General features: G+C 46.7%; 1 protein-coding gene across 1 annotated transcript in view; it reads right to left on the bottom strand.

Annotated features, from left to right (window-relative positions):
* LOC145861430 (ELKS/Rab6-interacting/CAST family member 1-like) overlaps positions 1-22500 on the bottom strand; it is a 71157-nt gene that overhangs the window by 2455 nt on the left and 46202 nt on the right. The window contains exon 2 of the mRNA XM_082964202.1: positions 1-5692. This exon is cut by the window's left edge and continues 2455 nt beyond it. Within this exon, the coding sequence (XP_082820328.1) occupies positions 5555-5692 (138 nt within the window). The 3' untranslated portion in view covers positions 1-5554. The remainder of the gene's footprint in view (positions 5693-22500) is intronic.

Genomic DNA, 22500 nt, shown 5'->3' with positions numbered 1-22500 from the left:
ACTGTGAGAGAGAGAGAGAGAGAGAGAGAGAGAGAGAGTGTGTGAGAGAGAGAGAGAGAGAGAGAGAGAGAGAGAGAGAGAGAGAGAGAGAGAGACAGAGAGAGAGAGACAGAGAGACAGAGAGACAGAGAGAGAGAGAGACAGAGAGAGAGAGAGAGAGAGAGAGAGAGACAGAGAGAGAGAGAGAGAGAGAGAGAGAGAGAGACAGAGAGAGAGACAGAGAGAGAGAGAGAGAGAGAGAGAGAGAGAGATGAGCCAGGTCTTATCATCTCCAGAGATGAACTGTCACACACACAACTATCTGGTCACAGACTAGACCTGTAGCAATAAGGATATGGTTCATCACCGGGGTGAGCCCAGCTATTTCCAATCAATATGACACACAAAGGGAACTGAATGGACCGTGATGTACACGAGCTCCAACCACAAACCACCATTTAAGGTGAACAAGGAAGTGTGAGTGTTTGTGGTGGTCGACTGCATCTGTTGGTTTAGATAGGTGTTTCAACACTCCCACCTGCATCTCAAATGGCACCCTATTCCCTACATAGTGCACTACTGTTGACCAGAGTCTTATGGGCCCTGGTTAAAAGAAGTGCACTATATGGTGAATAGGGTTCCATTTGGGATGCAAGCCAGAACCTCAGTCACCTGGAAGTGATGGAGCGGTGAGTGTGTTGATTAGAATGACTGACTGACCAGAGAGGTGAGGATGGGGGAGAGAGAGGGGAAGAGAGGAGAGAATGGGGGAGAGAGCGGGGAAGAGAGAGGAGAGGATAGGGGAGAGAATGTGGGAGAAAGGGATAGAGAGAGAGGAAGTGAGAGAGAATGGGGAAGAAAGAGAGGAAGAGATGGATAGAGAGAGGATAGAATGGGGGAGATAGAAGGAAGAGAGGGATAGAGAGAGAGGGGATGGGAGAGAGAGGGGAAGAGAGGGATAGAGAGAGAGGGGGGATGGGAGAGATAGAGGGGAAGATAGGGATAGAGAGAGAGAGGGGATGGGAGAGATAGAAGGAAGAGAGGGATAGAGAGAGAGGGAATGGGAGATAGAGAGGGGATGGGAGAGAGAGGGATAGAGAGAGAGGGGGAATGGGAGAGAGAGGGGAAGAGAGGGATAGAGAGAGGGGGAATGGGTGAGATAGAGGGGAGAGAGGGATAGAGAGAGAGGGAATGGGAGATAGAGAGGGGATGGGAGAGAGAGGGATAGAGAGAGGGGGAATGGGAGAGAGAGGGGAAGAGAGGGATAGAGAGAGGGGGAATGGGAGAGATAGAGGGGAGAGAGGGATAGAGAGAGAGGGGGAATGGGAGAGAGAGGGGAAGAGAGGGATAGAGAGAGGAGGAATGGGAGAGATAGAGGGGAGAGAGGGATAGAGAGAGAGGGGGAATGGGAGAGATAGAGGGGAGAGAGGGATAGAGAGAGGAGATGGTTATAATTAAGCCACATAAAACAGTGATCTGCTCACTACGAGTCATCACTAGAACATCACCCACCCACACTGTCTGAGTGACATCACCCCCCTGCTGTCTTTCATGTCCATGCTGATTGAAAGAAAGAAAGACGTAAAGATAGATGAGAAGGAAAGAGGGGGGAACCAGCCTGTGGACCTGACTGAGATGATGTCACTTCCTATAGGAAGTCATGCTGGGTGTAAATATCCCCTCTGTGTCTCCAGGCCATACTCCCCTGTAAACGGTGGGTTTGTGACCTCCATACGCTCTCATCACAGCTCTAAATCAGGGGAGATCCATTAGCTAACTACACCTGGTTTTCATGGGAAATGGAAAGAGCCTGTGATGCGGCTTCCGCTTTCGGACGTCAACAAGGCGACACTCCATCTTAACTCCTCCTCCACATTTACTGGATTGGTTGAACAGTGCAGAAGAGAACCTCCCACAACAGAAAGAACCAGCGCCTCACACCTGCTATGTTAGGTTAGCTGAAGACATACGATCCATACCATCTCAACTGGGTCTGCTGTTTAACATCTAACATCACCATAGGAAATCCTGTCTAGAGAGTCCTGTCTAGAGAGTCCTGTCTAGGGAACCCTGTCTAGGGAGCCCTGTCTAGAGTCCCTGTCTAGGGAGTCCTGTCTAGGGAGTCCTGTCTAGAGAGTCCTGTCTAGAGAGTCCTGTCTAGAGTCCTGTCTAGGCAGCCCTGTCTAGAGAGTCCTGTCTAGAGAGTCCTGTCTAGAGAGTCCTGTCTAGAGTCCCTGTCTAGTGAGTCCTGTCTAGGGAGTCATGTCTAAAGAGTCCAGTCTAGGGAGTCCTGTCTAGGGAGTCCTGTCTAGGGAGTCCTGTCTAGAGAGTCCTGTCTAGAGTCCCTGTCTAGAGAGTCCTGTCTAGGGAGCCCTGTCTAGAGAGTCCTGTCTTGAGAGTCCTGTCTAGAGTCCCTGTCTAGTGAGTCCTGTCTAGTGAGTCCTGTCTAGAGAGTCCTGTCTAAAGAGTCCTGTCTAGGGAGTCCTGTCTAGAGAGTCCTGTCTAGGGAGCCCTGTCTAGAGAGTCCTGTCTAAAGAGTCCTGTCTAAAGAGTCCTGTCTAAAGAGTCCTGTCTAGAGAGTCCTGTCTAGAGAGTCCTGTCTAGAGAGCCCTGTCTAGGGAGTCCTGTCTAGGGAGTCCTGTCTAGAGAGTCCTGTCTAGAGAGTCCTGTCTAGAGTCCCTGTCTAGTGAGTCCTGTCTAGTGAGTCCTGTCTAGGGAGCCCTGTCTAAAGACTCCTGTCTAGAGAGTCCTGTCTAAAGAGTCCTGTCTAAAGACTCCTGTCTAGAGAGTCCTGTCTAAAGAGTCCTGTCTAAAGACTCCTGTCTAGAGAGTCCTGTCTAAAGAGTCCTGTCTAAAGACTCCTGTCGAGAGACTCCTGTCTAGAGAGTCCTGTCTAGTGAGTCCTGTCTAGGGAGCCCTGTCTAAAGACTCCTGTCTAGAGAGACCTGTCTAGAGAGTCCTGTCTAGTGAGTCCTGTCTAGGGAGCCCTGTCTAAAGACTCCTGTCTAGAGAGTCCTGTCTAGAGAGTCCTGTCTAGTGAGTCCTGTCTAGGGAGCCCTGTCTAAAGACTCCTGTCTAGTGAGTCCTGTCTAGAGAGTCCTGTCTAGAGAGTCCTGTCTAGTGAGTCCTGTCTAGTGAGTCCTGTCTAGAGAGTCCTGTCTAGTGAGTCCTGTCTAGTGAGTCCTGTCTAGGGAGTCCTGTCTAGAGAGTCCTGTCTAGAGAGTCCTGTCTAGAGAGTCCTGTCTAAAGAGTCCTTATGAGGTTTAAAATCCCAGATAAAGCTAGATATATTCTATCTGTATTTCAACATCAATACCCGTGCCCAGAATAGATATCACTTTCCCTGTAGAAACACACTTTCACTGTTGTTACAGTGAGTGGTGAGCATTTGTGTGGCTTGAATGTCTCAATAATACTGTTGTTGCTTGAGTGTCTCAATAATAGTGTTGTTTTTCATCTCCTAACTCTAACCTTTCAACGGGTGACAACTGAAATAAAAACATGACTAGGTTTCTTGTTCCCCAAAACCATCAGAGAACTGTCATAATAGAGAAGAACAAACTCTCTCTAACAACCAAAGCAAAAGGTAACAGCAAAGAAATGGCATCAAAGGTCATTTAAATTCATATTCCCAGATCTCTGATCTAGGCTGTATCCCAAAGGGCACCCTAGTCCCTATATAGTGCACTACTTTTCACAAGAGTTCTATGTTCTGTTATAATCTCCACCCGGCACAGCCAGAGAAGGACTGGCCTCCCCTCATAGCCTGGTTCCTCTCTAGGTTTCTTCCTAGGTTCCTGCCTTTCTAGGGAGTTTTTCCTAGCCACCGTGCTTCTACATCTGCATTGCTTGCTGTTTGGGGTTTTAGGCTGGGTTTCTGTACAGCACTTTGTGACATCGGCTGATGTAAAACGGGCTTTATAAATACATTTGAATGATTGATTGATTGATTGATTGATATGGGCCGTGATGAAATGTAGTGTTCTATACAGGGAATAGGGTTCCATGTGGAATGCAGTACAACAGGACAGAAAGCAAAGCTGTAGGAGGGATTCTAGAATGGCCTAAGTAGTGGGTACATGACCATGATTCAGAGTCTCTAGCTTCTCTTCATATTGGCCATAATGATTTCCCCGTCCCATTAGGACAGTCACTTCTGACACTAACTGTGTGGTAACTAAGCAGTAGTAACTAAGCAGTAACTGTGTAGTAACTAAGCAGTAGTTACTAAGCAGTAACTGTGTAGAAACTAAGCAGTAACTGTGTGGTAACTAAGCAGTAACTGTGTAGTAACTAAGCAGTAGTAACTAAGCAGTAACTGTGTAGTAACTAAGCAGTAGTAACTAAGCAGTAACTGTGTGGTAACTAAGCAGTAGTAACTAAGCAGTAACTGTGTAGTAACTAAGCAGTAGTAACTAAGCAGTAACTGTGTAGTAACTAAGCAGTAGTAACTAAGCAGTAACTGTGTGGTAACTAAGCAGTAACTGTCTGGTAACTAAGCAGTAACTGTGTGGTAACTAAGCAGTAACTGTGTAGTAACTAAGCAGTAACTGTGTAGTAACTAAGCAGTAGTAACTAAGCAGTAACTGTGTGGTAACTAAGCAGTAACCGTGTAGTAACTAAGTAGTAACTTTGTGGTAACTAAGCAGTAACTGTGTAGTAACTAAGCAGTAACTGTGTAGTAACTAAGCAGTAGTAACTAAGCAGTAACTGTGTGGTAACTAAGCAGTAGTAACTAAGCAGTAACTGTGTGGTAACTAAGCAGTAACTGTGTAGTAACTAAGCAGTAGTAACTAAGCAGTAACTGTGTGGTAACTAAGCAGTAACTGTGTAGTAACTAAGAAGTAACTGTGTAGTAACTAAGCAGTAACTGTGTAGTAACTAAGCAGTAACTGTGTAGTAACTAAGCAGTAACTGTGTAGTAACTAAGCAGTAGTAACTAAGCAGTAACTGTGTGGTAACTAAGCAGTAACTGTGTAGTAACTAAGAAGTAACTGTGTAGTAACTAAGCAGTAACTGTGTAGTAACTAAGCAGTAACTGTGTAGTAACTAAGCAGTAGTAACTAAGCAGTAACTGTGTAGTAATTAAGCAGTAACTGTGTAGTAACTAAGCAGTAGTAACTAAGCAGTAACTGTGTAGTAATTAAGCAGTAACTGTGTGGTAACTAAGCAGTAACTGTGTGGTAACTAAGCAGTAACTGTGTAGTAACTAAGCAGTAACTGTGTGGTAACTAAGCAGTAACTGTATGTGAGTAACACTAATATAACATGCTTGACCACACCTTAGTAACGGACAGGTTTTGTGGTCAAGTCAAAGAAAGACAGGGTTCAACGTCATGAACGGTTCAAGAAGGCCTTCTCACCACAAACATTTTTAGATTTAGAGAAAGGATTTTTGCACCAATCTGACAACTCATTTTTTAAAAATCTGTAAGAAATCCCCAAAGAGATATTGGGAGAACTGGTAAGGCAGGAAATGAAGGACTGCGAATATAAAAGCATCTCTCTCTCTCTCTCTCTTTACACGTGTGAGAGTGTGGCTGGCGGGGGATATTGAAAGGTGTGCGTTTTGTGGTCAGCAGGACTCTTCCAGAGCGTTGACCACCTGTTCCAGGATGTCAGGGCAGTGGTCAGCGATCTGCTGCAGGACACAGTTAGCATACTCCTGGAGTTCTGCACTCTCCCTCTCACACACCGCCAGCTCCGACTCCAACTGATGGGGTGAGGAAGAGGAGGGAGGGGGCGAGGGAGGGAGAGAGAAGAGAGAGAGGGGGGAGAAGAGAGAGAGGGGGGAGAGGAGAGAGAGAGAAATGTTAAAAACATGTATTTTGTAACGTCACATCATAGGTCAGGTACATAGCAACATACTGTAAACAACAAAACAGTGAGAGAACACACATGGACTTTCTGGACAAATGCTGTTTCTGGTCAGTGGAGAGAGAAGAACCTCCATGGTAGACAGCCTGACTGACTGGCCTTAAGTCTCCCAGGGCTGATGGGACTGTACAGATATCTCCCTCTGTCCTCCTCCTTCCCCTCTCCCTCTATCCCTTCTTTCTTCTGTGAGAGGTGATAGGTCACAGGAAATGGGTAGCTAGTGCGCTGTAAAGAAGTGAGCGGAGGAGGAGAGCAGAGGAGGAGAAAGAGAGAGCTAGAGAGGGAAAGAAAGAGGGACTGAGTGATTTAGAGAGGGGGAACATCCGTGTGAGTTAACAACCTCTCCACCTCTTCTCCCCCTCCATCTCTCCTTGTCCTTCTCCTCTCCTCCTCCACCACTTCTCCCCCTCCATCTCTCCTTGTCCTTCTCCTCTCCTCCTCCACCACTTCTCCCCCTCCATCTCTCCTTGTCCTTCTCCTCTCCTCCTCCACCACTTCTCCCCCTCCATCTCTCCTTGTCCTTCTCCTCTCCTCCTCCTCTTCTCCCCCTCCATCTCTCCTTGTCCTTCCACCTCTCCACCTGGCCCAGGGTCATCCCCTCTCTCTCCCCCCTCACGCTCCCCTCTCCCTCCCTGGACCATGAATCCACAGCTGATCCCCTCTTCACATCCACAACCTCCACTAACTCACTTAACCCATTTAAATTCTCCTGGAATGCTCCATTCCTCTACCAACTCACTTAACCCATTTAAATTCTCCTGGAGTGCTCCATTCCTCTACCAACTCACTTAACCCATTTAAATTCTCCTGGAGTGCTCCATTCCTCTACCAACTCACTTAACCCATTTAAATTCTCCTGGAATGCTCCATTCCTCTACCAACTCACTTAACCCATTTAAATTCTCCTGGAATGCTCCATTCCTCAACCAACTACCCAACAGCTCTTTTTAAGTCATTATATCAAATTGTACACTTGGAATGTTCATCTGAAAGGTGTAATTTTCCTCTCATTAATGGAATCTGAACCTAAAGGGGATTTAATGTTGGACAGCTCCTCAGGCTAATGATCCTCACAGGTGGGGTTATCTTTAACACAGGCTGTGGCCCAATTGGCCCCCTATTCCTTAGAAGGGCCCATAAGGCTCTGGTAAAAATGAGTGCCTTACATAGGGAATAGGGTGCTATCTGGGATACAGACAAGATCTTTAACACACAGATAACTTTTTCCAAATTGTTTTTTCAAAAGGCTGGGGGTTGAGAGGTGACGAGGGGGGAAAGTGTGTGTGTGTCCTGGCTGTTGAGGTACCAGCTATGCCTTATGAAATCAGTGCTGGCATTAACAGGTGGCTGGCTGGTGGCACGCACACACACACACACACACACACACACGCACGCACGCACACGGAGACACACACAGGCACACCGAGACACACAGGCGTGCGCATAGACACACACACACACACACACACACACACACACACACACACACACACACACACACACCACACACACACACACACACACACACACACACACACACACACACACAGCCGCCCAGTGCTTGGCGCGTGGGGGAGTTGACGTAAGGATGGTCAGAGAGAGCGAAGGGGCAGATTCTGCTGTACTTCTCAAGAAGCTGTAAAAAGATTCTCCATAAACATATTCCCTTCAAGAGCTGTTACCCTCAACACACCCACATACGGACAAACTGGGAGAGAGAGAGATGGGAAAGGGAAGGAGGGAGGGAGGGAATGAGAGATGAGGAAAGAACACCAGCTGCCCAGAGAGTGTGTGTGTGAGGGAGAGAGAGACCAAGAGAGAAAAGAGGAGAAGAGAGTGTAGTATTCATTTCAGGCTCTGTCTTCCATCACTGTCAGAAATCCCAGAGGCCGAGAGTACTGTAGATCGGAGCTGGACAAACAGCACTGACACACACACACACACACACACACACACACACACACACACACACACACACACACACACACACACACACACACACACACACACACACACACACACACACACACACACACACACACACACACACACACACACACACACACACACACACACACACACACACACACACACACGGAGGCCAAGCGTGGCCCGCTCCGCTCCACACCCCAGAAATCACTGGGGTCTTCCTCTCTCTCCCTGGGCCTCTTCGAACAGAATTGTTTCGCTGTGCCGGACAGCTTTTAAATTGCTTTTCACATTTTGAACAGACGCCAGTGATCCAAACCCCATAGTTCTTTCATTCGCCTATAACAAAGTAGGATTTTATTCATAAAAACGATTTTCTTTGGCTGGATCCATGTTGAAATGTCAAAGTAACAGGGAAGATGATAAAGACATCTGAAACAACACAGTCAGGTCATATTCACAGATCATCAGGTCGACATCTCTTTATGTGTCAAGTCTGGATCTTCAACTATTTCATCATTAATAAACCACAACACACACGGATCCTTAGATGGTAGAGGAGAAGACAGAACTGTTAGACTGAATGTTATTACAACTGGACCGGCTCAGACGCTCAGTGACATAGAGAATGACAGATCTTACATCGGTGCCCAGTAGAGAGAGAGAGAGAGAGAGAAGAGAAGGAGAGGAGAGGGAGTAGGACAGAAAGAGACAGACACTTAGTGACATTGTAATGGCATATTTTCTCTATTCCATCCAGTAAATATGCCCACTGCCCTGGTGAGAGAGGGGCTTTGGGACACACTCCCCGCAGGCTTTACTGCACGTCTGTAGAGATGATGGCACTGTGGCACTTGCAAGTTTACAAACAAAAGGATGCTTCTTCATTCAAGGATATAAAACTTACAGACTTTCTAATATAAAAGATAGAAAACTAAAATGTTCCTTATAATTCCTCTAATTCTAATAACATATAAGTGCAATAAATGAAGACTATTGCGTACAGTAAATTCAAGATATCATATGAGCAAGTGTGGTCCCCCGTCTAAACCAAGACTCCTCCTCGTAGGCCCGACTTCCTCCCTCAAATAACCTTTAACCTTTCCTCCTCCCATAGCCACCGCCTCGGCCACAAGGGGGGTAGTCATCTCCAATAACTGATAATGCTCTGGTTATTGTATACAAATACACACTGGCTATTTGTCTCTAACAGACAGAGAATGACAGTCTGGACCTACGTGACATGGAGAGAGAGAGAGATAGAAGGAGAGATAGAGAGAGAGAGATTGATGGAGCGATAGAGAGAGAATGAGAGATAGAGAGAGGAGAGATAGCGAGCGAGAGAAGGAGAGAGAGAGAGAAGGAGAGATAGAGAGAGAGAAGGAGAGATAGAGATTGATGGAGAGATAGAGAGAGAGAAGGAGAGATAGAGATTGATGGAGAGATAGAGAGAGATTGAAGAAGAGATAGAGAGATGGAAGGAGAGATAGAGAGAGAGGAGATAGAGAGAGAGAAAAGGAGAGAGAGAGAGATTGATGGAGAGATAGAGAGAGATTGAAGGAGAGATAGAGAGAGATTGAAGGAGAGATAGAGAGAGAGAGAGAGAGAGAGAGAGAGAGAGAGAGAGAGAGAGAGAGAGAGAGAGAGAGAGAGAGAGAGAGAGAGAGAGAAAAGAGAGAGATAGACTGTGGTCCGCTCACCAACCAAGAATTGACAAAATGGGACAAACACCAAATTAAGACGGAAAAAAATATCCTCTGTGTACAACGTAGAACACCAAATAAGAGAAGGTCAACCAGTGAAGAACAAACACCATTGTAAATACAACCCATATTTATGTTTATTTATTTTCCCTTTTGTACTTTAACCATTTGTACATCGTTATAACACTGTATATATACATAATATGACATTTGTAGATTGAAGGAGAGATAGAGAGAGTTAAGGAGAGATAGATAGATTGAAGGAGAGATAGAGAGGAGAGATAGAAGGAGAGATAGAGAGGAGAGATAGAGAGAGGAGAGATTGAAGGAGAGATGGAAAGATAGAGAGAGATTGAAGGAGAGATAGAGAGAGAGAGATTGAAGGAGAGATAGAGATAGAGAGAGAGAGAAGGAGAGGAGAGAAAGAGGCAAAGAGCAAGCTACTACACACTAAGTTCAAAGGTCATCCAGGGGGAGTGTGGGGCAGATATGCCCACTGAAAGAGGCCAGTTTCCAGCCTGGTTCCCCTCCCTGCCTGCTTCCATACATGGTCCACTGCAAATGGCCCAGCCCTGATCATCTATGGTCCACCACCGACCGCTAGGTCTCTGGGTCTGTGAGTCTCTAACCAGGGGGAGGGGGTGACCAGGTACTGGCTGATCTAGAAACTCATTTCTGGACCTGCTATCTGTATCACCTGGGAACCCTGTTATAACAAGACACTCACTAAGGTTTGGTGGGTGGGGGGGGGACCAGGCTGGAAACTGGCCTCTTTCAGAGAGAGCAAGGAGAAACCAGAGTGTTGGTGTAACCAGCAAGGTGAAAGAGGAGAGGTAGAGAGAGGTAGAGAGAGAGGTAAAGAGAGAGGTAGAGAGAGGTAAAGAGAGAGGTAGAGAGAGGTAAAGAGAGAGGTAAAGAGAGAGGTAAAGAGAGAGGTAGAGAGAGGTAGAGAGAGATAGAGAGAGAGGTAGAGAGAGAGGTAGAGAGAGGTAAAGAGAGAGGTAAGGAGAGAGGTAAAGAAAGAGGTAAAGAGAGAGGTAGAGAGAGGTAGAGAAAGAGGTAGAGAGAGAGGTAGAGAGGTAGAGAGAGGTAGAGAGAGGTAGAGAGAGAGAGGGTAAAGAGAGAGAGAGGGAGAGGTAGAGAGGTAGAGAGAGGTAGAGAGAGGTAGAAAAAGAGGTAGAGGTAGAGAGAGAGGTAGAGAGAGAGGCAGAGAGGTAGAGAGAGGTAAAGAGAGAGAGAGAGAGAGAGAGAGGGGAGAGGTAAAGAGAGAGAGAGAGGTAGAGAGAGGTAGAGAGAGAGAGGTAGAGAGAGAGAGGTAAAGAGAGAGAGGTAAAGAGAGGTAGAGAGAGAGGTAAAGAGAGAGAGGTAAAGAGAGGTAGAGAGAGAGGTAAAGAGAGAGAGGTAAAGAGAGGTAGAGAGAGGTAGAGAAAGAGAGGTAAAGAGAGAGAGGTAAAGAGAGGTAGAGAGAGAGGTAAAGAGAGAGGTAAAGAGAGGTAGAGAGAGAGGTAAAGAGAGAGAGGTAAAGAGAGGTAGAGAGAGAGGTAAAGAGAGAGAGGTAAAGAGAGGTAGAGAGAGAGGTAAAGAGAGAGAGGTAGAGAGAGAGAGGTAGAGAGAGAGGTAAAGAGAGGTAGAGAGAGAGGTAGAGAGAGAGGTAAAGAGAGAGCGGTAAAGAGAGGTAGAGAGAGAGGTAAAGAGAGAGAGGTAAAGAGAGGTAGAGAGAGGTAGAGAAAGAGAGGTAAAGAGAGAGAGGTAAAGAGAGGTAGAGAGAGAGGTAAAGAGAGAGGTAAAGAAGAGGTAGAGAGAGAGGTAAAGAGAGAGAGGTAAAGAGAGGTAGAGAGAGAGGTAAAGAGAGAGAGGTAAAGAGAGGTAGAGAGAGAGGTAAAGAGAGAGAGGTAAAGAGAGGTAGAGAGAGAGGTAAAGAGAGAGAGGTAAAGAGAGGTAGAGAGAGAGGTAAAGAGAGAGAGGTAAAGAGAGGTAGAGAGAGGTAGAGAAAGAGAGGTAAAGAGAGAGAGGTAAAGAGAGGTAGAGAGAGAGGTAAAGAGAGAGGTAAAGAGAGGTAGAGAGAGAGGTAAAGAGAGAGAGGTAAAGAGAGGTAGAGAGAGAGGTAAAGAGAGAGAGGTAAAGAGAGGTAGAGAGAGAGGTAAAGAGAGAGAGGTAGAGAGAGAGAGGTAGAGAGAGAGGTAAAGAGAGGTAGAGAGAGAGGTAGAGAGAGAGGTAAAGAGAGAGAGGTAAAGAGAGGTAGAGAGAGAGGTAAAGAGAGAGAGGTAAAGAGAGGTAGAGAGAGAGGTTGAGAGTGTATTGAGTCATGTGTTGGAGGTAATGAAGCTTGACCAGCAGGCTGATATATGAGCCCGTTTCCCCTGTCTCCTCTGGGGTGAGGGCTAGGGGGCGCTGGGCTGGGGTTGGAGGGGTGAGACTTGGTTTGGCAGAGCACGCTCCTTTCTCCAAGCCCCATTAGGATCACCCAGCGGGGAACCACCGCTTCGGCAGGCACAGAGAGCTTCACACACACACAGTCACACACACACACCCGTCTGAGGCCCTGCACCCCACACTGGTCTAACTGTAGGTGTGAGGCCCTGCACCCCACACTGGTCTAACTGTAGGTGTGAGGCCCTGCACCCCACACTGGTCTAACTGTAGGTGTGAGGCCCTACACCCCACACTGGTCTAACTGTAGGTGTGAGGCCCTGCACCCCACACTGGTCTAACTGTAGGTGTGAGGCCCTACACCCCACACTGGTCTAACTGTAGGTGTGAGGCACTGCACCCCACACTGGTCTAACTGTAGGTGTGAGGCCCTACACCCCACACTGGTCTAACTGTAGGTGTGAGGCCCTGCACCCCACACTGGTCTAACTGTAGGTGTGAGGCCCTACACCCCACACTGGTCTAACTGTAGGTGTGAGGCCCTACACCCCACACTGGTCTAACTGTAGGTGTGAGGCCCTGCACCCCACACTGGTCTAACTGTAGGTGTGAGGCCCTACACCCCACACTGGTCTAACTGTAGGTGTGAGGCCCTGCACCCCACACTGGTCTAACTGTAGGTGTGAGGCCCTGCACCCCACACTGGTCTAACTGTAGGTGTGAGGCCCTGCACCCCACACTGGTCTAACTGTAGGTGTGAGGCCCTGCACCCCACACTGGTCTAACTGTAGGTGTAAGGCCCTACACCCCACACTGGTCTACACTGAGGGGGCAACATAGCAATGATATTGACATTGGCATGAGTATATAGACAGACAACACCTGGACTTGAATGTACTGTCTACTGCCCTCACCACAAACCCACATCAGTCTCCACAGACAGTCTATACACTGACCTGGCTGACACATACAGACAGTCCTCACACTGACCTGGCTGACACATACAGACAGTCCTCACACTGACCTGGCTGACACATACAGACAGTCCTCACACTGACCTGGCTGACACATACAGACAGTCCTCACACTGACCTGGCTGACACATACAGACAGTCCTCACACTGACCTGGCTGACACATACAGACAGTCCTCACACTGACCTGGCTGACACATACAGTCTATACACTGACCTGGCTGACACATACAGACAGTCCTCACACTGACCTGGCTGACACATACAGACAGTCCTCACACTGACCTGGCTGACACATACAGACAGTCCTCACACTGACCTGGCTGACACATACAGACAGTCCTCACACTGACCTGGCTGACACATACAGTCTATACACTGACCTGGCTGACACATACAGACAGTCCTCACACTGACCTGGCTGACACATACAGACAGTCTATACACTGACCTGGCTGACACATACAGACAGTCCTCACACTGACCTGGCTGACACATACAGACAGTCTATACACTGACTTGGCTGACACATACAGACAGTCCTCACACTGACCTGGCTGACACATACAGACAGTCTATACACTGACCTGGCTGACACATACAGACAGTCCTCACACTGACCTGGCTGACACATACAGACAGTCCTCACACTGACCTGGCTGACACATACAGACAGTCCTCACACTGACCTGGCTGACACATACAGACAGTCTATACACTGACCTGGCTGACACATACAGACAGTCCTCACACTGACCTGGCTGACACATACAGACAGTCTATACACTGACTTGGCTGACACATACAGTCTATACACTGACCTGGCTGACACATACAGACAGTCCTCACACTGACCTGGCTGACACATACAGACAGTCCTCACACTGACCTGGCTGACACATACAGACAGTCCTCATACTGTCCTGGCTGACACATACAGACAGTCCTCACACTGACCTGGCTGACACATACAGACAGTCCTCACACTGACCTGGCTGACACATACAGACAGTCCTCATACTGTCCTGGCTGACACATACAATGTGTTGAGGTCTGATCAAGTCAAATCAAATTGTTTTGGTCCTACGGATTAAAGGGTTTCTCTTTATTTTTACTATTTTCTACATTGTAGAATAATAGTGAAGACATCAAAACTATGAAATAACACATATGGAATCATGTAGTAACTGAAAAAGTGTTAAACAAATCAACATATATGTTATATTTTATATTCTTCAAAGTAGCCACCTTATGCCTTGATGACAGCTTTGTACACTCTGGGGTCCTATGGTGTTGAAGGATGAGCTAAATGAACAGCATTCTTACATTCCTCTTGTCCAGATGGGCAGTGGACAGTGTGAGGTGAAATGATCCTTGACTAGTCTCTCAAAGCACTTCATGATGACAGAAGTGAGGTCTACGGGGCGATAGTCATTTAGCTCAGTTACCTTTGCTTCCTTGGGTAGTACACACAGTCAGCGTCCCAAATGGCAAGCTATTCCTTATATAGTGAAGTACTTTAGACCAGAGTCCTATTCCCTATATAGTGCACTACTTTAGACCAGAGTCCTATTCCCTATATAGTGCACTACTTTAGACCAGAGTCCTATTCCCTATATAGTGCACTACTTTAGACCAGAGTCCTATTCCCTATATAGTGCACTACTTTAGACCAGAGCCCTATTCCCTATATAATGCACTACTTTAGACCAGAGTCCTATTCCCTATATAGTGCACTACTTTAGACCAGAGCCCTATTCCCTATATAGTGCACTACTTTAGACCAGAGCCCTATTCCCTATATAGTGCACTACTTTAGACCAGAGTCCTATTCCCTATATAGTGCACTACTTTAGACCAGGGCCCATTTGGGAGGCAGCCACAGACAGCACCTCCATACCAGACGTCATATAGCTGTTAGATGGGTTTTAACTTTACGGTAGTATATTTAGCAAAGATCCCCAGAAAAAACAAGGCTGTAAAGATAAGGTTTTAGAGCCTAGGAGAGAGGTAACCTAGCCCACTATCTGTCTCTATGTCTTCTGCTGAGACCTCTGCTTTCATAGCCTTGACCCACAAATGGAGAGGTAGAGGAGGAAGGGAGGAGGGAGGGAGGGAGGGAGGGGTGAGTAGAAGGAGAAGGGTGGAGAGGGAGGGAGAGGGAGGGAGGGAGGAGGAGGGAGGGAGGGGTGAGTAGAAGGGGAAGGGTGGAGAGGGAGGGAGAGGGAGGGAGGGGGGGAGGGAGGGGGAGGGAGGGGTGAGTAGAAGGAATAGAAGGAAGAGAGTAGGATACTTTTTACTGGGTGTATTATAGAGGTAAAGGAGGGGAGGAGGGATAATGTTGGAGACTGTAGATGTTTTTACTGGGTGTATTATAGAGGTAAAGGAGGGGAGGAGGGATAATGTTGGAGACTAGATGTTTTTACTGGGTGTATTATAGAGGTAAAGGAGGGGAGGAGGGATAATGTTGGAGACTGTAGATGTTTTTACTGGGTGTATTATAGAGGTAAAGGAGGGGAGGAGGGATAATGTTGGAGACTAGATGTTTTTACTGGGTGTATTATAGAGGTAAAGGAGGGAAGGAGGGATAATGTTGGAGACTGTAGATGTTTTTACTGGGTGTGTTATAGAGGTAAAGGAGGGGAGGAGGGATAATGTTAGAGACTAGATGTTTTTACTGGGTGTATTATAGAGGTAAAGGAGGGGAGGGATAATGTTGGAGACTGTAGATGTTTTTACTGGGTGTATTATAGAGGTAAAGGAGGGGAGGAGGGATAATGTTAGAGACTAGATGTTTTTACTGGGTGTATTATAGAGGTAAAGGAGGGGAGGAGGGATAATGTTGGAGACTAGATGTTTTAACTGGGTGTATTATAGAGGTAAAGGAGGGGAGGAGGGATAATGTTGGAGACTAGATGTTTTTACTGGGTGTATTATAGAGGTAAAGGAGGGGAGGAGGGATAATGTTGGAGACTAGATGTTTTTACTGGGTGTATTATAGAGGTAAAGGAGGGGAGGAGGGATAATGTTGGAGACTGTAGATGTTTTTACTGGGTGTATTATAGAGGTAAAGGAGGGGAGGAGGGATAATGTTGGAGACTGTAGATGTTTTTACTGGGTGTATTATAGAGGTAAAGGAGGGGAGGAGGGATAATGTTGGAGACTGTAGATGTTTTTACTGGGTGTATTATAGAGGTAAAGGAGGGGAGGAGGGATAATGTTGGAGACTAGATGTTTTTACTGGGTGTATTATAGAGGTAAAGGAGGGGAGGAGGGATAATGTTGGAGACTGTAGATGTTTTTACTGGGTTTATAATAGAGGTAAAGGAGGGGAGGAGGGATAATGTTGGAGACTGTAGATGTTTTTACTGGGTGTATTATAGAGGTAAAGGAGGGGAGGAGGGATAATGTTGGAGACTGTAGATGTTTTTACTGGGTGTATTATAGAGGTAAAGGAGGGGAGGAGGGATAATGTTGGAGACTAGATGTTTTTACTGGGTGTATTATAGAGGTAAAGGAGCATTAGGGTTCATTATCAGGGAGGATCATCATCTATCTGATCTGGGTTTACGGCTGCGGTGTGTGTGTTTGTGTGTGTGTGTGTTTTTGTGTGTGTGTGTTTTGTGTGTGTGTGTGTGTGTGTTTTGTGTGTGTGTGTGTGTGTGTTCAGATACACAGGTGGGGGTATTTCTGAAACGGTAATGAACTCAAAACTATGGGGTGGCCAGGTTGCAGTCTCGAGGCAAACTCCAACACACACACACACACACACACACACACACACACACACACACACACACACACACACACACACACACACACACACACACACACACACACACACACATCCCACACACACAGAGGTTGAACCACTTAGCTGAGGAATGCTAATGGTCCAGAAGCAGAGTAGAGGCCGGCGTCCCAAACAGCACCCTATTCCCTATATAGTGCACTCCTTTTGACCAGAATCAGCACACTATATAGGGAATAGGGTGCTGTTTGGACTGCATATAGGTGGAATCTCAATATCATCTCAACTAGAACCTGACCTAAAGAAGAAAAATGTCCCTGAGACATTATCTGATTACTGACTAGCTGCAGCAAAAGAACCATTAGAAGGTAATGTATTGTAAAACCATTAGAAGGTAATGTATTGTAAAACCATTAGAAGGTAATGTATTGTAAAACCATTAGAAGGTAATGTATTGTAAAACCATTAGAAGGTAATGTATTGTAAAACCATTAGAAGGTAATGTATTGTAGAACCATTAGAAGGTCATGTATTGTAAAACCATTAGAAGGTAATGTATTGTAGAACCATTAGAAGGTCATGTATTGTAGAACCATTAGAAGGTAATGTATTGTAAAACCATTAGAAGGTAATGTATTGTAAAACCATTAGAAGGTAATGTATTGTAAAACCATTAGAAGGTAATGTATTGTAAAACCATTAGAAGGTAATGTATTGTAGAACCATTAGAAGGTAATGTATTTGTCACGGCTGTCTGAAGAATGGGACCAAGGCCAGCGTGTGTATCGTTCCACATTTTATTTTAACTGTGAAACTATGTAAGACATACAAATAAACTCAGAAACAAAACAACATACACTTACTCAAAATACAATCTCCCACAAACCCCGGTGGGAAAAACAACTATGATCTCCAATTAGAGACAACGATGACCAGCTGCCTCTAATTGGAGATCATCTAAAAAAACAACAACATAGAAATACAGAAACAAGAACATGGCAACATAGAAAATCTAAACTAGGCACAACCCCGTCATGCCCTGATCTACTCTACCATAGAAAATAAAAGCTTCTATGGTCAGGACGTGACAGTATTGTAAAACCATTAGAAGGTAATGTATTGTAAAACCATTACGTACTAATGGTTCATAATATGACTGTGTCTTAGCTAACACCCTACGTAGCCCAGGTGATGTAGCTATAGTTAAATATGACTATGTCTTAGCTAACACCCTATGTAGCTCAGGAGATGTAGCTATAGTTAAATATGACTATGTCTTAGCTAACACCCTACGTAGCCCAGGTGATGTAGCTATAGTTAAATATGACTATGTCTTAGCTAACACCCTACGTAGCCCAGGTGATGTAGCTATAGTTAAATATGACTATGTCTTAGCTAACACCCTACGTAGCCCAGGTGATGTAGCTATAGTTAAATATGACTATGTCTTAGCTAACACCCTACGTAGCCCAGGTGATGTAGCTATAGTTAAATATGACTATGTCTTAGCTAACACCCTACGTAGCCCAGGTGATGTAGCTATAGTTAAATATGACTATGTCTTAGCTAACACCCTACGTAGCCCAGGTGATGTAGCTATAGTTAAATATGACTGTGTCTTAGCTAACACCCTACGTAGCCCAGGTGATGTAGCTATAGTTAAATATGACTATGTCTTAGCTAACACCCTACGTAGCCCAGGTGATGTAGCTATAGTTAAATATGACTATGTCTTAGCTAACACCCTACGTAGCCCAGGAGATGTAGCTATAGTTAAATATGACTATGTCTTAGCTAACACCCGACGTAGCCCAGGTGATGTAGCTATAGTTAAATATGACTATGTCTTAGCTAACACCCTACGTAGCCCAGGAGATGTAGCTATAGTTAAATATGACTATGTCTTAGCTAACACCCTACGTAGCCCAGGTGATGTAGCTATAGTTAAATATGACTATGTCTTATCTAACACCCTACGTAGCCCAGGTGATGTAGCTATAGTTAAATATGACTATGTCTTAGCTAACACCCTACGTAGCCCAGGAGATGTAGCTATAGTTAAATATGACTATGTCTTAGCTAACACCCTACGTAGCCCAGGTGATGTAGCTATAGTTAAATATGACTATGTCTTATCTAACACCCTACGTAGCCCAGGTGATGTAGCTATAGTTAAATATGACTATGTCTTAGCTAACACCCTACGTAGCCCAGGTGATGTAGCTGTAGTTAAATATGACTATGTCTTAGCTAACACCCTACGTAGCCCAGGTGATGTAGCTATAGTTAAATATGACTATGTCTTAGCTAACACCCTACGTAGCCCAGGTGATGTAGCTATAGTTAAATATGACTGTGTCTTAGCTAACACCCTACGTAGCCCAGGAGATGTAGCTATAGTTAAATATGACTATGTCTTAGCTAACACCCTACGTAGCCCAGGTGATGTAGCTATAGTTAAATATGACTATGTCTTAGCTAACACCCTACGTAGCCCAGGTGATGTAGCTATAGTTAAATATGACTATGTCTTAGCTAACACCCTACGTAGCCCAGGTGATGTAGCTATAGTTAAATATGACTATGTCTTAGCTAACACCCTACGTAGCCCAGGTGATGTAGCTATAGTTAAATATTTTGTATTTTTAAAGTGTAGACATGGAGCTTCAGTTCTGGGCTTAGGGGCGGCAGGTAGCCTAGTGGTGAGAGCGTTGGACCAGTAACCAAAAGGTAGCCTAGTGGTTAGGGCGTTGGACCAGTAACCAGCAGGTAGCCTAGTGGTTAGAGCGTTGGACCAGTAACCAAAAGGTAGCCTAGTGGTTAGAGCGTTGGACCAGTAACCAAAAGGTAGCCTAGTGGTTAGAGTGTTTGACCAGTAACCAAAAGGTAGCCTAGTGGTTAGAGTGTTGGACCAGTAACCAGCAGGTAGCCTAGTGGTTAGAGTGTTGGACCAGTAACCAAAAGGTAGCCTAGTGGTTAGAGTGTTGGGCCAGTAACCAGCAGGGTAGCCTAGTGGTTAGAGTGTTGGACCAGTAACCAAAAGGTAGCCTAGTGGTTAGAGTGTTGGACCAGTAACCAAAAGGTAGCCTAGTGGTTAGAGCGTTGGACCAGTAACCAAAAGGTAGCCTAGTGGTTAGAGTGTTGGGCCAGTAACCAGCAGGGTAGCCTAGTGGTTAGAGCGTTGGACCAGTAACCAAAAGGTAGCCTAGTGGGTAGAGCGTTGGACCAGTAACCAAAAGGTAGCCTAGTGGGTAGAGCGTTGGACCAGTAACCAAAAGGTTGCCTAGTGGTTAGAGCGTCGGACCAGTAACCAAAAGGTAGCCTAGTGGGTAGAGCGTTGGACCAGTAACCAAAAGGTAGCCTAGTGGGTAGAGCGTTGGACCAGTAACCAAAAGGTAGCCTAGTGGGTAGAGCGTTGGACCAGTAACCAAAAGGTTGCTAGATCGAATCCCTGAGCTGAGAAGGTAAAAATGTTCCCCGGTAGACCGTCATTGTAAATAAGAATTTGTTCTAACTGACTTGCCTTGTTAAATAAAATGAGTGTAGAGGGATAACAAATCTACTGAGTTGAGCTGTTTTAGGAGTGTGTGTGTTAGAGAGACTGGGTTTTAGCTGTCCTCATGGAGAAGTTATACTGAGTGAAACCATCAGTGTCCCCCACCTAACCCACAGTCCAATGCCTAACCCACAGTGCTAACCAGTCCATGTCCTCTACCAGCAGATCCTCTCCTCTTGGCCTGTCTCTCTTCCCACCTTCTCTCTGTCCTCTCTTCTCTTCCCTCTCTTTCTCCACCTCCGTCATCAGACGTCCTCCATCGTTCATCACTCAGTTACTCTCTGGGATCGCCTTACCGCGCGTGTGTGTGTGTGTGTGTGTGTGTGTGTGTGTGTGTGTGTGTGTGTGTGTTCCACTGTGATTGGGGGGTAGAGGGTTAAGATATTGACTGTATATTTTGCCTTCAGCCTCTCTCTATTTCTCTCTCTCTCCCCAGCTTGTCGTCCCATTCCTGCCAATGGGGGAGAGATGGGGGGATGGAAGGGAGAGGAGGGGAGTGAGAACTGTTAAACCCATCAAGCCCTAATTAGATAAATCTGCATAAAGAAAGAAAGGCGAGCCAGCCCTGGTCCAGAACGTCAGCGTGACACATTCATCTGAGATCAAACAACCACTCTTTGATAAATGAAGATGTGCATCCCAAAAACACCTTAATCCCCATTTATTTAACTAGGCAAGTCAGTTAAGAACAAATTCTTATTTACATTGACGGCCTACCCCGGGCAAACCCTAACCCAGACAACACTGGGCCAATTGTGCACCGCCCTATGGGACTCCCAATCACGGCCGGTTGTGACACAGCCTGGAATCGAACCAGGGTCTGTAGTGACACTTTTAGCACTGAGATGCAATGCCTTAGACCGCTGCACCACTCGGGAGCCTCTATACAGCAGTGGTGTAAAGTACTTCAGTAAAAATACAACTTAAGTAGTTTTTGGGGGTATCTGTACTTTACTATTTATATTTTTGACAACTTTAACTTTTACTTGAGTCATTTTCTATTACAGTATCTTTACTTTTACTAAAGTATGGAAATCGGGTACTTTTTCCACTACTGCTAAACAGTATAGTGCTTCTGCCCAGGGCCCATAGGGTGCACTACTGTTAGTGAATATCATGCCATCTGGGACTCGCCCGAGGAAACGGATCCTGGTGCTTTATTTCAGACCACCAAATTAAAGGGTCCGTCATCTTCAGGAGCCCCGGCGGCATAAATCGCTTGCTAAAAAAATAATCAGTTCCCATAACCCCATTTCGTTTTTCCCTCTCTCTTCTCTCTGGTTCCCCCTAATCTCCTCCTCTTATGTCCCTGTGCCCCCTGCTCCAGACAACAGGATGAGCTCACTCTTCCTCCTCCTCCTCTCCTCCCTCTACCCTTCCCCCTCCTCCTCCTATCCTCCCTCTTCCTCCTCTCCTCCCTCTACCCTTCCCCCTCCTCCTCCCTCCACCCTTCCCCCCCCTCCTCCTCCTCTCCTCCCTCTACCCTTCTCCCTTCTCCTCCTCTCCTCCCTCTACCCTTCCCCCCCTCCTCCTCCTCTCCTCCCTCTACCCTTCCCCTCCTCCTCCCTCTACCCTTCCCCCTCCTCCTCCTCTCCTCCCTCTACCCTTCTCCCTCCTCCTCCTCTCCTCCCTCTACCCTTCCTCTTCCTCCTCCTCTCCTCCCTCTTCCTCCTCTCCTCCCTCTACCCTTCCCCCTCCTCCTTCTCCTCTCTCTACCCTTCCCCCTCCTCCTCCTATCCTCCCTCTTCCTCCTCTCCTCCCTCTACCCTTCCCCCTCCTCCTCCCTCCACCCTTCCCCCTCCTCCTCTCCTCCCTCTACCCTTCTCCCTTCTCCTCCTCTCCTCCCTCTACCCATCCCCCTCCTCCTCCTCTCCTCCCTCTACCCTTCTCCCTTCTCCTCCTCTCCTCCCTCTACCCATCCCCCTCCTCCTCCTTCTCCTCTCTCTACCCTTCCCCCTCCTCCTCCTATCCTCCCTCTTCCTCCTCTCCTCCCTCTACCCTTCCCCCTCCTCCTCCCTCCACCCTTCCCCCTCCTCCTCCTCCTCCTCTCCTCCCTCTACCCTTCTCCCTTCTCCTCCTCTCCTCCCTCTACCCATCCCCCTCCTCCTCCTCTCCTCCCTCTACCCTTCTCCCTCCTCCTCCTCTCCTCCCTCCACCCTTCCCCCTCCTCCTCCTCCTCTCCTCCCTCTACCCTTCTCCCTCCTCCTCCTCTCCTCCCTCTACCCTTCTCCCTCCTCCTCCTCTCCTCCCTCTTCCTCCTCTCCTCCCTCCACCCTTCCCCCTCCTCCTCTCCACCCTCTACCCTTCTCCCTTCTCCTCCTCTCCTCCCTCTACCCATCCCCCTCCTCCTCCTCTCCTCCCT

Source organism: Salmo salar, chromosome 17 (genome assembly GCF_965601325.2).
Source record: "Salmo salar chromosome 17, fSalSal1, whole genome shotgun sequence".
In the NCBI taxonomy this organism is placed as follows: Eukaryota; Metazoa; Chordata; class Actinopteri; order Salmoniformes; family Salmonidae; genus Salmo; species Salmo salar.
This window is presented reverse-complemented; position numbering and strand designations above follow the sequence as displayed.